This window comes from Cavia porcellus, unplaced genomic scaffold (genome assembly GCF_034190915.1).
Source record: "Cavia porcellus strain 051 isolate PalLab524CR breed Dunkin Hartley unplaced genomic scaffold, mCavPor4.1 scaffold_7, whole genome shotgun sequence".
In the NCBI taxonomy this organism is placed as follows: Eukaryota; Metazoa; Chordata; class Mammalia; order Rodentia; family Caviidae; genus Cavia; species Cavia porcellus.
This window is the reverse complement of record NW_026947490.1, coordinates 23,678,662-23,693,867: the sequence shown is the minus strand read 5'-3', so window position 1 is coordinate 23,693,867 and position 15,206 is coordinate 23,678,662. Positions and strand designations below refer to the sequence as shown.

At 52.6% G+C, this 15,206-nt stretch overlaps 1 protein-coding gene and 1 long non-coding RNA gene across 2 annotated transcripts; one reads left to right on the top strand and one right to left on the bottom strand.

Moving 5' to 3' along the window:
* Positions 1-20: 20 nt before the first annotated feature.
* Positions 21-14,221, top strand: Rsph6a (radial spoke head 6 homolog A). Its single transcript, XM_003464681.5, has 6 exons — positions 21-831; positions 4,416-4,647; positions 6,957-7,724; positions 9,342-9,486; positions 10,164-10,281; positions 13,839-14,221. The coding sequence occupies exons 1-6, from the start codon at positions 161-163 to the stop codon at positions 14,074-14,076; spliced, it is 2,172 nt and encodes a 723-aa protein (XP_003464729.1). The 5' UTR covers positions 21-160; the 3' UTR covers positions 14,077-14,221.
* On the bottom strand, positions 3,102-7,292 carry LOC134476873 (uncharacterized). The gene is made up of 2 exons (XR_010048656.1): positions 7,050-7,292; positions 3,102-3,695 (listed from the first exon to the last, which is right to left on the bottom strand). It is a non-coding gene; the product is annotated as an uncharacterized LOC134476873 (long non-coding RNA).
* Positions 14,222-15,206: the final 985 nt, after the last annotated feature.

The following is a 15,206-nucleotide window of genomic DNA, read 5'->3' as shown; positions in this document are numbered from 1 at the left end:
GACACTGCTTTCGCAGGTGACCCAGCCCCATAACGGCCCTCCTCGTTCAGTGCTTACGAAGCAGTGACAAGCAGCTGCCTGGGGTGTGCTGGTGGGTGACTGCTCTGGCCCACCTGTCTCCAGCCCTTCCTCCTGCAAGTCTGTGCCCTGCTTTTGAGCCATGGGGGACCCCTCAGAGCCCCCTTCTGGGCAGTACTCCAACAGGAGGAGTTTCCAGGCCTCCAGTCAGCGGGGCAGTCAGGAGGCCTCACAGTCTCAGGACGCAATCCCGGAGGCGCTGCCACAGATGCTGCTGGGACAACAGCGGGGCAGTCAAGGGGTCCCCGCTGGCCTGCCCCAGGCTGATATCCGCAGGTCCCTGGGGGCCGAACTTCCCGAAGACGAGGTCTGGCAGATGTCGCAGACCTTCCAAGCTGCAGAGGCCGCCATGGGCCTCATGGAGCACCCCGAACTTCCCTTGGGGTTCCAGACCCATGCCTACCTGCCAGATGGCAGGACCCTGGCGGGTGAACACACCACCAACCTGATGCTACAGCAGCTGCAGCAGGGCCAGGCTGGCCTCTTGCAGCAACTGGAGTCAACCTACCGCCCCAGGGGGTCAAGCTTCTGGAGTCATTTCGACAGCTACCAGAGAGAAGACCAGCACTTTAAGCCCGAAACTCAGCACAGCCCCTACCCAAGGGACGACCCTGGGACCCCCTGGCTGTCTCTCTCAGAGCAGGGCTTCCTGTGCTACAGTCCTGAGGTGCCTGAGCCCCAGCCTCGGGACTTGGCGGTGCAGAACGCCAAGGCCTACCTGCTGCAGACCAGCGTCAGCTCAGACCTCAGCCTGTGAGAGGGGCCAGGGCAGGGAGTGGGGAGCAGGCAGGGAAGGGACCTAGCCAGGGCCCTGCCTCCTGGGGTCTCAGGACTAGAGGGCCACCTTATGGGAAAGCGCTGGCTGCCTTGGGCTTTCCACTCAGCCACTGGGGAAGACATGCTAGCATCTCTCTCACACCTCTGTCCCTGTCCCACAGAGGAGACAACCCAGGGAGTTGGGTCACTTGTCCAAGGTTACACAGCTAGGATGCGGCAGAACCAGACTGCAGATCAAGGGACTTGGGTCCTGATCCACCTACCTTTAAGGGGGGCAGTTTTTGAGCCGGTTTCCTCTGAACCTCCTGCCTGAGGAAGAAGCCCCTTAGCTGTGGTCACAAAATACCTCTCAGCCTCCATGAGAGACCCATGAAGTCCAGATGCTAAAGAATGGACAGGAAACACAAAACATGGTAAAGGAGGTCATCTATAATCCCACACTGTGGGAGGCTGAGGCAGGAAGATGATAGGTTTGAGCCCAGCTGAGGCAACTTAGTGCGACCCTGTCTCAAATGTTTTTGTTGTTGCTGTTTGGTTTTTGTACTGGGAATTGAACTTAGGATCTTGCACTTTCCCGGCAGCATTTATGCTGCTGAGCTATATCACTAGCCCTTTAATGTTTTTTGTTTTTGTTTTTGTTTGGTGGGGGGATCCTGTCTCGAAAAAACTTTTAGAAAAAGGCTGTGGATGAAACTCAGTATGAAGGCCCTGGGTTCAATCCCTGGTACCATCAGAAAAACAAAGCTGGTTAAGGAGGTCAGGCAGTGTGCGGTGCTGAGTCCAGCCACAGCGGGCAAGGGGTCCAGGGAGGGGCTCGCAAATGCAGAGACTCTAGGCTTGCATTTCTCAGAACAGTAAGGAGCCAGGGGAGGGGTGGGAGAGGAGGAGGAAGTGAGGTTGATGATGGGCCTTGCCCAAGCATGAAGCTGATCCCACCAGTCCCGAGCTCAGATCCTGCTCCGCCTCCCCTCAGGAGGAGGTGCACAAGGAGTAAGCACCTCGCCCACACTCAAATTCATTGCTAGTCACTCCTGCTCCCACCCTAAGGCCTTAAATCCCTCCAAATTAACCTGTTGACATCCCACCATCCTCTCACTTCAGTGGCTTCAAGTTTCCTTCCTAGAAAGCCCTGGCCAGACTCACCTCTTCTCAACCTTCTCAGCCTCAGTGAGAGCCCTGTACCACACTCAGGACTGCCAATGGCCAGGCACAGTTGCACACACCTATAACCCAGATATTCAGGAGGCTGAAGCAGCAGGATCCCAAGTTCACGGCCAGCCTGGGCAGCTTAGCAAAAAATAAAAAGGGCTGGGAGTGGGGTATACGGCTCAGTGATAAGTGTTTCCCTTATGGATGGGAGGTCCAGGGCTCCATCCCTAGAACCCCAAGAAAACCAAAACCAACAAAATCAGCCTCGGCAGGGCTGGAGATGCAGCCCACTGGTAGAGCTCTTGCCTTGCATGCAGAAAGTCGAGTTCGATCCCGGCACCATCTAAAATCAGTCTCTACATGGCAGCAGACATACTCTACCAATGGACCAATGTGGTTCCTAATGCTGACAATGCCACCAGTGCATGACCCTCAGACCCAGCCTTCTCTAAGCCTCAGTTTCTCCATCTGTAGAGTGCAGATCCTGGTTTTGAGGGTTCAACATGGCTCCCAAGTGCCTGGCTGTGGTGACAGGGAGTCACTGTGGTGCCATCATCACCATGGCTTCCTCTCCTGCCACTACCCCCTCTACTCTGGGCTCATGGAACCTTCTATGTGTGCCTCCAGGGGTCAGCAGCAGCCCCTCCTGAATGTCACACATCCTGTCACACTGTCTGCAAATTAGGGCAGTTTTTCTTCCTTCTAATCCTAGCTTTTCTTTCTCATGTCTTATTGCATTGACTATAACCTCCTGATGTCATAAAGTCACAGTGGTTAAAGCAGGTGTTATCAGGGTCTTAAGTAACGGAGAGGTATAGGAATGTAGCTCAATAGTTCAGGTGCTTTCCTGGTAAGCAACAGGGATGTAAGTTCCATCCCTGGTACCAAAAAAAAAAATGAAGTTTAAAAAAATAAGTAACAGAGAGCATGGCCCTGGGATTTAGCTCAGCAGCATAAGCACCTGCTTGGCAAGCATGAGGTCATGAGTTTGATCCCTGGTACAAAAAAAAAAAAAAGCGAAAGAGAGCAGTCCTATGATTTTTAGGACTCCAGGAAGGTCAGAACTGTCTTGCAGGAGTAAAGACAAAGAGCTCCTCCACGAGGTGGCCCATATTTATTTGGTTTTCAAACAAAGGGAGGGGATCCTGAGGCAAGCCTAGGGACAGAGCAGGACCTTGGGAGTCCGTTCAAAGACTTCTCTAAGTGTAAATTGTGCCAGTGAAGAGGACTCTGCTTTCTGAGGTCAGCGGCTCTATTGCTCTGGAACGGGTGTCAGCAGCCCGTGTCCTTGGCTGCCTCAGCTGTGCTCATCCTGAGCTCTGTGTGTCTGTGCTTTTCCAGCACAGCCAGAGGTCCCTGTGCTCCGAGGCTTAACCCTCACTCCTGGGTCTCCAACAACAGGTGTTCCGGTTACTCACATTGCTGAGATGCAATCCCAGCACCAATAAATAGGAGGAAAACAGGGTTCCTTTGGCCCGCATTTCTAGTCCATAGGTGGCTGCCTCAAGGTGGGTAGGGATAGTGGATCAGGAAACCTGGGGAAGGAAAGACACCCTTCCTGGGCACAGCCCCAGTGCTCAGCCTCTCCCGACCAATCACTTTCGAAAGCCCACCATGTAGCCGGGTTTGCTGGTGCATTCCTGTAATCCCAGCACACAGGAGGCTGAGGCAACGGGATCCAGACCCTGTCTCTGAAAACAAAACAAACACATAAAAGTCTCATGTCTGAGTATATGAGGTTCTGGGGTGATGTCTAGATATAAACCATAACAGCAGACATTCATGGTCCCAATCTCATAGTGGGAAATACTGTTTTCCTGTGGGGGTTTTTTGTTTTTGGTACTGGGAAATTGAATTGAGGACCTTGCACTTACCAGGCCCCCTAATGTACTCTTGTGGCATCAGTGTGCCCTGTGCAGCCCAGAGTTGGGCATATGATTCCACTTTGCTTAGGATTTCAGCCTCATATTCCTAAGCAAGATCAGTATCCAATTTTCCTCTCTGTGTCCTTGAATTTTGGCAGCAAGAGTACCTTAGACACATTAAATGTCCCAGGGGTTCTCTCCCTGCTGCTGCTCCCTCTCCCCGAAATATACTTCCCCTAAAACCTCCAAGGACATGGGTGTCTCCACCCTAAAACCTGCACGCTGCTCTGTGCCCCTTTCATCCTAGGGATCTCAGCTTAAATACCACCTTGCTGAGCCCTTTCTGGCATCCCTTCCCAGCTCCTCTCTCCCCAGCCCCAGTCCTTGCTTTCTTTGTCTCAGTAGAAATCACATCCATCTCCATTATCAGAATGTCGGTTCCTCCAGGGTAGGGACCCTGTCTCCATTCCCTGTGTGTTCCCAGCACTAGGCTCGGGCCAGAAAGCTGAGCCGGCACTGTTCCCTTCCTTCTCCCATGGGAGGCAGGTACGAGCACCTGGTGAATCTCCTGACCAAGATCCTCAACCAGCGGCCCGAGGACCCCTTGTCTATCCTGGAGTCTCTGAACCGCACCACGCAGTGGGAGTGGTTCCACCGCAAGCTGGACACGCTGCGGGATGAGCCCGAGATGCAGCCCACCTATGAGATGGCCGAGAAGCAGAAGGCGCTGTTCATCCGGGGCAGTGGAGATCGGGAGCAGGACATGGAGGAGGAGGTGGTGAGTGGGCCGAAGGGAGAGGGGGTTGGCCATGGCAGCAGTGGTGGTGTTAAGGCACAGGTGTGCTGAGCCCGGGGATTGAAGTGACTTCCAGATTAGTCTGTGTGTGACCCACAGAGAGGGTGGGGCCGGGCCAGAGATGGCTTCAGCACCACCTGGTCCGGGAGACCTGGACTTTATTCTGTGGCCACCGGGGCTCTCAGAAGGGGTGGGAATAGTGGAAAAGCTGATCAGCTTCACTTCTCTGGGAAGCTGGCAACCAATGGTGGGTGGTGTGTGCACACCTGTAATCCCAGCATTCTAGGTGGCTGAGGCAGGACTATGCCAAGTTTGAGACCAGCTTGGGTTAAACAGTGAAGCCATCTATCTCAAAATAAAAGTCCCCCCCATCCCGTGCCACCCCCGGGTGTGGTGGCACACATCGGTGATCCCACTACTTCACAGAGGCTGATGCAGGAGAATCACTGCAAGTATGAGGCCAGCCTGAGCTACATAGGAAGAGTCTTGTCTCAAAAGCAAAACCAAACAAAACAAAAAACCCGCACAGTGTATTTGGGCTCACACTGTTCGCCCTTTGGGGGTTGTCAAGAGCTCTGTGCGCATCAGTCCTAGGGGAGCCCCGGGTGATGCTGGGGCGACAGTGACATGGGTTTCTACTATTGCAGAGGAGGAAGAAGAGGGCATAGCTAACCTCATGAGGATTCTTGCAGCCTCTGTCCTTCTTTTTTTTTTGTAACTGGGATTGAACTCATGACCTAGAGTTTGCCAGCCAGGCACTTAGCTGAGCTAAATCCCTGGCCCCGCCTCTATTGTTCTTGCTGTCACTTCAGGGGAGTGGGCTCAGGTCAGAAAGTGACAGGGCCCCTCCTGGGTTCAGCAAGGTGGGAAATGGAGATGTGTATCATGTCTCTCAGAGAAGGACCTCAAACACTTGTGCAAGGAAAAGATGAAATAAATTGTTTTTTTAAACACTGTGCTCAAAATTGAGGGGTTTACTTTGTAATGCATTATATAGCTTAGGTAAAGGGAAAATCTCCCTTGCTTTTTTTTTTTTTTTTTTGTCTTTTTCCTTTTTATTGGTACCGGGGATCGAACTCACAACTGCCTGCTTGCAAAGCAGGCGCTTATGCTGCTGAGCTAAATCCCCAGCCCCATCTCCCTTGCTTTTTGACAAATCTTGTACAGCAAGTGGTGCAATCATTATTCAGTTTTACACTGAAAATACTAGGGGTGAAAAGGGTCCCCCCAAATTCAGTACTGAGGTCTCAATCTTCATCAAATTACTTAGAATGTCACTTTAGGAATGGGATCACTGCAGATATCATTTACTGCCCCTCCTTTTATTTTTCTCTTCCAATATGGAAGACATAACCCAAAGGGCTAAGCTCATATCCACCTGTTTTATTTTATTTCACTTTTGAGACAAGCTTTCTAGTTTCCCAAGATGGCCTCAGATCCTCCTGCTTTAACCTCCTGAGTGGCTGAGATTTCAAGTGGGTGACACCACACTCAGCTACTAGCTAAATTTATTTTTTGATTTTTTTTTTCTTTTTCGGTGTCAGGAATCAAACTCAAAGCTTCACACTTGCAAGACGTGTGCTGTGCCACTGAGCTACATCCCCAGCCCAAGTTTACATGAGATCAAAAAGGAGCAGGGTGTCCATATAAAAAGGGGAAGAGCCGGTGTTAGGGCACACACCCCTAAGGCCGACTACTTGAGAGGTCCAGGCAGAAGGATCACAAGTCTGAGGCCCTCCTGGGCAATTTAGTGAAACCTTGTCTCAAGATTAAAAGGTAGAAAGGGCTGGGGGTGCAGCTCAGCGCTCCCTGGGTTCAATCCCCAGTCCTGGGTTGGACAGGAAAATCATGGCAGAGGCCACACATGTACAGAGCCCCAGGGGATGCTCCTAAAGCCAAGGGATGCCAAAAGCGGCCACCAGCAACCACCAGAATGTGGGAAGGGCTTAAAACAGATTTTCTCGTACAACAGTCAGAATCAAATTTTGATCTCCAACTTTTAACCCCCAGAACTGAGACAACTGATTTCTGTTCGTTCGTTGATGGTAGTTTTGTGTGCCTATGCATGTGGAGTCAAGGTCTTGCTAGGTAGTTCAGGCTGTGGGCCTCGGACTCACTATGCAGCTCAGGCTGACCTGGACCTTGTGGTAATCCTCCTGCCTCAGCCTCCCGAGGCTGAGTGCTGGGATTACAAACCTCGACTTCTCGACTCCCCGGAAAAGGCAGGCTAGCGAGTGGGCGCTCAGCCCTCTGCCCTGCACCCCCACCTGCCCCCCACCCCACCCCCCTAGGCGGACACCGCGGTGCCCAACATCATGGAGGCGGCCTTCCACCTGGAGCAGGCCGGCGTGGGGCTGAGCGCCGAGGAGAGTTTCCGCATCTACCTGGCGCTGAAGCAGCTGGTGGAGCAGCAGCCGGTGCACACGTGCCGCTTCTGGGGCAAGATCCTGGGGCTGCGCCGTAGCTACCTGGTGGCCGAGGTGGAATTCCGCGAGGGCGAGGAGGAGGGCGAGGAGGAGGAGGGCGAGGAGCTGCTGGAGGGCGCCGAGGCGCTGGAGCCGCCGGGCGGCGAGGAGGAGGGCGAGGAGGACGAGGAGAAGGTAGCGGACGCGGTGCCCAAGCCGCAGTGGAAGCCGCCGCCGGCGGTGCCCAAGGAGGAGAGCCGCACAGGCGCCAACAAGTACCTATACTTCGTGTGTGCCGAGCCCGGCCGCCAGTGGGCGCGCCTGCCGCACGTGACGCCCGCGCAGATCGTGTGCGCGCGCAAGATCCGCAAGTTCTTCACCGGCCACTTGGACGCACCGGTGGTCAGCTACCCGCCCTTCCCAGGCAACGAGGCCAACTACCTGCGCGCCCAGATCGCGCGCATCTCGGCCGCCACGCACATCAGCCCGCTCGGCTTCTACCAATTCGGCGAGGAGGAGGGCGACGAGGAGGACGAGGGCGGCGCGGGCAGGGACTCCTTCGAGGAGAACCCCGACTTCGAGGGCATCCCCGTGCTCGAGCTGGTTGACTCCCTAGCCAACTGGGTGCATCACGCGCAGCACATCCTGCCGCAGGTGAGTGAGCACGCCCCCCCCCCGCCCCGGGGGAACCCCGCCATGCAATCAGGCTGGCATCCCTGCTAGGCGCTGTGCTTCCCCTCTCCTGACGAGCTCTCTCTCTCTCTCTCTCTCTCTCTCTCTCTCTCTCTCTCTCTCTCACACACACACACACACACACACACACACACACACACAAACACACACGCACGCACACACGCATCTGCCAGGCCCTTCATCCATTCTACGGGTAGTGTTTGGGATCTGGGTTTGGTAGCACATGCCTGTAATTGCAGCACTCAGGGAGGCTGAGGCAGGAGGATTACCGTGACTTTGAGACCAGTCTGGGCTACAAAGTGAGCTCAAAGCCAGCCTAAACTGCATAATGAGACCCTGTCTCAAAAAGACCCCCCCCCCAAAAAAAAAACCTTTTCCTTTTTTTTTTTCTTTTTAGATAAGGTCTCACTCAGTACATTCATTATCCAGGCTGGCTTTGAACTGTGTAGCCCAGGCGGTCCTTGAATTCACAGTGATCCTCTTGCCTCAGCCTCCCCGAGTGCTGGAATTACAGGTGCACCCCACCATGTTTGGGTCCAAGTCTGTATTTATGCATTTTCTCATTCAAGAAATCATCTGAGTTGGGGCTGGGGATTTAGCTCAGCGGCATAAGTGCCTGCCTTGCAAGCAGGCAATTGTGAGTTCGATCCCTGGTACCCATAAGAACGAAAAAGACAAAAAAGAAATCATCTGAGCTGGATGTGGATCAGAGAGATCTTCTGTGTCAGGATTTTCAAAATAAAGAATGTATGACAGTGAGCAGGTCCTGGACTCAATTTTCTGTACTGAAAGAAAATAAAAAGAAGTGCCCATTGGGCTCTAGGAACTTCTGATTATCCAAATAATTAAAACATTGTTGACACTATAATGTTTTATTGCATTCACTTAACTCCTTTAGCGATCGGAACGACTACTATTCCCGTGTCCTAGCAGATGGAATAGGAGTCTGTCCTGTGCCGTGCACTTGTTCATGTATTCATTCAGAAGGTATTCAGGGCTGGCCCAGGTGTGATGGTACACACCTGTCACCCAGTACTCGAGGCTGAGGTAGGAGGTCTGCCATGAGTTCAAGGTCAGTCTGAATTACAGCGGCAGAGCCTGTTTCAAAAAAAAAAAAAATATTCAAGGCTAGGCTGTGGCTCAATGGTAGAGCGCTTGTCTCCTGCATTCAAAGTCCTGGATTCTGCCCCAATGTGCATGCACACATGGAGCAAAAACCCAAGCAAAAAGTATGAGAAGCATTCCTTGGCCCTTGAGAGGCTCCCGAACCCAGCAACGATGCAACTCAAGAGGTAGCCATGATGCCCACTGCACAGATGGGCAGACAGAGGCTGAGGCTGCCGATTGTGGGGCACAGGCAGAGGGTGCGGGCCCCTTTCTCAGGGCTTTGTCCCCAGCACCTGGAACAGAGCCTGTCTATGAGAGGCGCTCAGGACAAAGCAGGTGCGAGCTAGTAAGTGGAGGAACTGGGCTCTCTCTCAGTGGGAGGCTGGAATCCCTGCCTCACCAGCCTTCCAAGTTCAGGTTCAGGCCTAGGCCAGCTGCGTGCCAGGCTGCCACCTGACCCCTTCTCCCCAGGGCCGCTGCACTTGGGTGAACCCTTTGCAGAAGACGGATGAGGAGGAGGAGCTGGGGGAGGAGGAGGAGAAGGGCGACGAGGGGCCTGAGGAGGTGGAGCAGGAGGTTGGGCCACCGCTGCTGACGCCACTTTCAGAAGATGCAGGTTAGGGTCCCCCTTGTCCTCCTCTTAGTTCTCGTCTGCAAAACCCCGGCCTGGGAGGGGGCAGCACAGAGGGAGGCCAGGCAGGACTTCCAGGGGCATCTTGGTGCCCACTTTTCAGAGCTCCACTGGCTCTGGACGCCGCCCTCTGCTGCAAAATGAGGTGACAGCCCCTGGACAGCCCCAGGTGGTGTGGATTTCTGCGTTTGGTCTTTGAGTGCCAGGCGAGTTGGGGGAAGCTGGGGGATTTTGTTTGCTCTTTTTTTTTTTAAAATTTTTTATCGATACCAGGGATCGAACTCATGACCGCCTGCTTGCAAGGCAGGTGCTTATGCCACTGAGCTAAATCCCCAGCCCCAGCTGGGGGATTTTGAATGAGGCCACTGGAGGGAAGAGGAAAGAGAGGCTAGATTTGAACCCAGCCTATGAAGGACACCAGGTGTGTATCACTGTTTGCAGATGCTTCTGCTGAGGCTCAGACAGGTGAAGTGACCTCCTGGGCCACTCCCAAGCAAGAGGTCAGGAGCCAGCGGTTCCAACAGTGTACCCATGCTATTGTCACAGCAGCTGCCTCAAGGCACTGTGGGTTTCTTCTCTCCCTTCCTTCTCCCCTGTCATCCCAGAGCTCTCTGCATGGTGTTGGGCCCCCTGACCCTGTGCATCTCTACCTCCCACTGCAGAAATCATGAACATGGCGCCCTGGACCACCCGCCTGTCCTGCAGCCTCTGCCCGCAGTACTCTGTCGCCGTGGTGCGCTCCAACCTGTGGCCTGGGGCCTACGCCTTCGCCAGTGGCAAGTATGGTTTCTCCCAGCCCTCCCTGCAAGAGCCCTCTCACCCTCTTTCCAGGCCTGGCAGCCCATCAGCAAGGGCAGGTTGGGAGGAGCCCCCCAGGGCTGAGCCCCGGACTTCCTCCCACAGGGGCCATTGTGGGTAAAATAAGAAATCCAAGCTGGGTCAATGGTAGTCTCAGGTACTCTGGAGGCTGAAGCAGGAGGATTGCTTGAGCCCAGGAGTTCAGTCTGTAAACAACAAAAAGTCCCAGATGAAAGAACAGAGGATCTGAGAGGCACAGGGAATGGTGCAGAGCTAGACAGCACTTGTGGGATGCCAACCTGGATCATTGGGCTGAGGCCTTTTCTGGACAAGCAGGATCTGACTCCTGAGCTCCTGTACTATTCCTCCTCCTGTCCAGGGAGTGGAAATCTCCACCTGGATGGCCCATCAGTTGCTCCCAAAAGATTGGCAGCCAGCTGGATGCTCCCACCTCAGCCATACCCTCCACTTCAGTCCCTCTGCTCTATGCCAGGCTTGTGGTAGCCCTCTGGGCAGCCCCGAGGGAGTGGGGTCTCCAGGGGCCACAGGCGGGTGCACTATCACCTATGTCCACCAGAGGACAGCAGCTCCGGTCAGGTCATAGATTGTCTTTACCCTAATGGCCAAATCCCGCTGCAATGTGTTATATATCGTGGTGGGATTTCATGTCATCTTGATACGTCCACCACTTCTTGGCAATTTTCTTCTTCTCCAGAAGCTGTGAAGTGGCAGGCTTGCTTTTGCCAAACCCCTCCTTCTGGCCCTACCTTACCATATGCCTCTGAATCAAAGGGTCCAAACTTGGGATTCAACTTGCGCACTCATGCGCCTCCCCATCCAGCCTTCTCTCCTCCCTCACCCCCGCAGCCACCCACCCTTCCCCTCTGGAAGACCCTGTACTGTCACTACTGCCAGCTGTGTTCTTGACCCAGACCCTGTGCTGGAAAGACAGACATGGGTAGCTCCTGTCCCAGAGCAGGCAGAGCAGGGGCAGACATGTCCCCAGCCCCTCCTGCCTGGTACTGGGCCCAGCGTTGCTGTGATGCTAGGAGCCCGCAGTGCCTGTCATGTTTTAGAGGATCCGGGAGGGCTAGAGGGGAAAGCAGCCTGTGAGCTGAAATTTCCAAGGAAAGAGGTAGCAGGCAAGGGCCGGTCTGAGGCACATCGCCACCACAGCTTCTCAACCGTGAATGATGCGGCTCAGGGGGGCCTGGGATGGAGGCTAAAGCCAGGCCCATCCCCTCCTCTAGGACTTGAACCCAGCACCTTTCTTTCCACTGAGCAGTATTTTCCCTTTTTTCTTTTCTTGCTTCCTTTCTGAAATAGATTCTCACTAAATGGCTTAGGTTGACCTGAGCAACTATTTTGAAGATAACACTATGCAATATCCAATATCGCAACCATTGTTTTCTTGTTTTGTATTGTTTTGGTACCGGGGATTGAACTCACAACCTCGCATTTACCAGGCAAGCGCTTGAACTGCTGTGCTAAATCTCCAGCCCTCTATCATCTTATTTTGAAATCCTCTATTACTGTTGTTGTTGAGGCTTTTTTTTCTGTTTTTGTTATCATTTGGCTTTTGTTGTTTTTTTCTTTGTTTGTTTGATGGATTTTTTATTTTTCTGTGCCTTTTTGCTCTTTAAAATTAAAAATTAAGGGCTGGGGATTTAGCCCAGCAGCATAAGCCCCTGCCTGGCAAGTGCAAGGTTGTAAGTTCGATCCCCAGTACTAAAAATTACACTGCCCAGGTTGGATTCAAATTTGAGACCCTCAGCCTTGCACGGTGTTGCTTGCCCCGCCATGCTTGGGGAGATTTCACTCTGTGTGCGCGCGTGAGCGTGCCTGCTTTGAGACAGGGTCTTTCTCGGGCTGCCCTAGAACCTGAAGCAATCCTCTTGCCTCAGCCTCCAGAGTGCTGGAATTACAGGCCTGCACCCCCTAGGCCTGGTGATATTTAGTATTTTTAACCAGCTCCGAGTGAGGCTGATTGCTGGTGCAACAGCCACATGAGCCAGAGGAGGCAGGGACCTGGGAGCTGCCAGGGTGGCTGTGTGTTGAGAGGCACTGAGTTGCCAGAGGAACACGATGCTATCTAGAACAGAAAGCCTGAAAATAAGGTCGAAGCAAAACTGCTCCCCCAGGACCAGAGCTCTGGATCCAACTGTTTGTAACTCCCTGTTTCCCTGTCTGTGTCACTCGGTCTCTGAGTCCCCTCCCCTTTCTTCTCCTCCTCCTCCCTCCTCTTCTTCCTCCCTCTTCTTCTTGCTCCTCTTCCTCCTCCTCCTCCTCCCTTCTTCTTCTTCTATGTTTTTTTTGACAGGGTCGCACTATGCAATATGCAATTCAGTTCAGGCTGAAGTTGACCTCATTTTGTAGCCCAGGCTTATCTCAAATTTGCAATGATTCTCCTGCCTCAGCCTCCCTAGTGCTGGGATTACAGGAATGTGCCACCTTGCCTGACAAATCCCCTCCCCTTTCTTTGCTTGCTCCGCTATCTGCTTCTAGTTCAAATGAGTGGTGAGGAGCCAGCCTGTGGCCTCGTTTATTCCCAACCTCCAGGCAGGACCTCAGCACCAGGCCAGGAACTTTAGTCTGCTTTGCTCCCATCTGTGCTCCAGCACAGGAGCAACATAAATAACTACAGAAGACTGTTTTATATCTTTTTTATTTTGGGAACGTGTACCAGGAATCAAACTTAGGACCTTATGCTTGCCAGGCAGGCGCTACACTGCTGAGCTACATCCCTGGCCCCCAGAAGATAATTTTATTTTTATTTATTAATTTTTTTGAACTGAAGATTGAATTCATGACCTTGCGCTTGCCGGGCAGGTACTTATGTTAGTAGATAATTTTAGCTGGGCATGGTGACACATGTCTTTAATTCCAGCACTCAGGAGGCTGAGGCAAGAGGAATGTCATAAATTTGAGGCCAATCAGGGCCACAAAGTGAGTTCAAGGCCACCCTGAACTGCATAGTGAGATCTTGTTTCAAAAAGACAAAAAAAAAAAGTGAAATCATTAATGAGATATTTTATATTCTTTGTTTCATACTGAGTCTTCAAGGCTGAGAATGAAGCTCAGTGGTAGGGCACTTCCCAGCATGCAGAAGACACTCAGTTAAACCAAGGGTGGTGGCACTACCTGTTATCCCAATACTCAGGAGGCTGAGGCAAGAGGATCAACATGAGTTTGAGGTCAGCCTGAGGTACATAGTGAGTTCAGGGGCAGCCTGAATTGCCTAGTGAAACCCTAACCCAAAAAGACAGAAAAAAAAAAAAAAAAGACTAATTTGAGTATTTGTTCTTTGAGGTCCTCAGTTCAACTTGTGGTACATCTCCCCACCAAAAAAGAACTCACAAGGGAAATTAGAAAATTAAAACTGAAAACTCAGTCCTCTTGTTCCCCTCACTATGTCTCAAGCTTCTGCACAGGTAGTGTCTCGCCTGACCCCGTGAGATTTTGCAAGACTTTCCGTACAGGCTGCGCCCACGCTCTGGGCAGCCCTTGTAGACTCTTGTGGTATCTTGTTGCCCTTCCAGAAAGTTTGAGAATCTCTACATCGGTTGGGGTCACAAGTACAGCCCGGACAATTTCAACCCAGCCCTGCCAGCCCCGGTTCAGCAGGAGTACGCCAGCGGTCCGGAGATCACTGAGATGAGTGACCCCACAGTGGAGGAGGAGCAGGCCCTGCGGGCTGCCCAGGAGCAAGCCCTGGCGGCCACCGAGGAGGAAGAGGAGGACGAGGAGGAAGAGGAGGACGAGGACCTGGATGACTAAGGCCCTGTGGGTCCTTTCCCCAAGCAAGCAGACAACAGTTTTCCCTTCCACGTAGATAGTTCCAGATTGTATTTTCACTGTGGTTTGCTTCCTGCTCCTGGCATGCAGGGGTAGAAGACAAATAAATTTGCAGTGCAGAAAGTGATTCATTTGTTTGCCACATTTGTTGACTTGGATGCCACATCAGGGCTGTTGAGCCATATTGGGGGCCGGGGCTGGGGTCTGCTGATGAAGTCTTCCCTCTTTTTCTCTTATTCAGCTGGCTATCATACAGTTATTGAAGTGACCCCTAATAGACCAGTCCTGTGCTGAGAACCCAGAAGTGTCCAACTGGGCCCTGGGCTGCCTTCTCAGAGCCTGCACTCTCTAAGTTGCCCAGACTGGGCTTAGACTTGCAATCTTCCTGCTTTAGTCTCCCAAGTTGCTTGTCTCCAAAAGATAGCAGTCCAGATGGAAGAGCTCAGAGAACTGACAGACTGCTCAACTTTTTTTTTTTTTTTTGTCTTTTTCCTTTTTATCAGTACTGGGGATCGAACCCACGACTGCCTGCTTCCAACGCAGGCGCTTATGCCGCTGAGCTAAATCCCCAGTGCCCAGACTGCTGAGCTAACTCTTTAAGAGGTCAAGAAAAGACCATGGAAGGGCATTGCACGTATGCAAAGACCTAAGGGCAAGGTACAGCAATGAGGAGGCAGGAAGATCCCCATGAGTTTGAGGCCAGCCTGGGCTACATAGCAAGACCCAGTCTCAAAACAGACAAAAAACAAAACAAAACAAAAAAACAGTAATGATGTGATGAAAGGAGGAAGTTTCTCATTTTTGGTGACACATACTGTGAGACGTTAGTGGACAGAGATGAGGATGGAAAAAGATGGGCTGAGACCAGACTACTCAGAGCTTAATTTACCCCAAGAGCACCTTTGGTGACAGGTGGTCTGGATCAGGGGAATGCCCCCATTTTATTTGTAGTTTGGAAAGACTCCTCCACGCAGTTGTATTGGCCCAAGCCTGTCATCCCAGCTACCCAGCAAACTGAAGCAAGAGGATCAAAAGTTTGAGTCCCACCAGGGCGACTGAGGGAGACACTCTCAGCTACTGGCTGTGGTGGCACACACCTGCCATACCAGCAC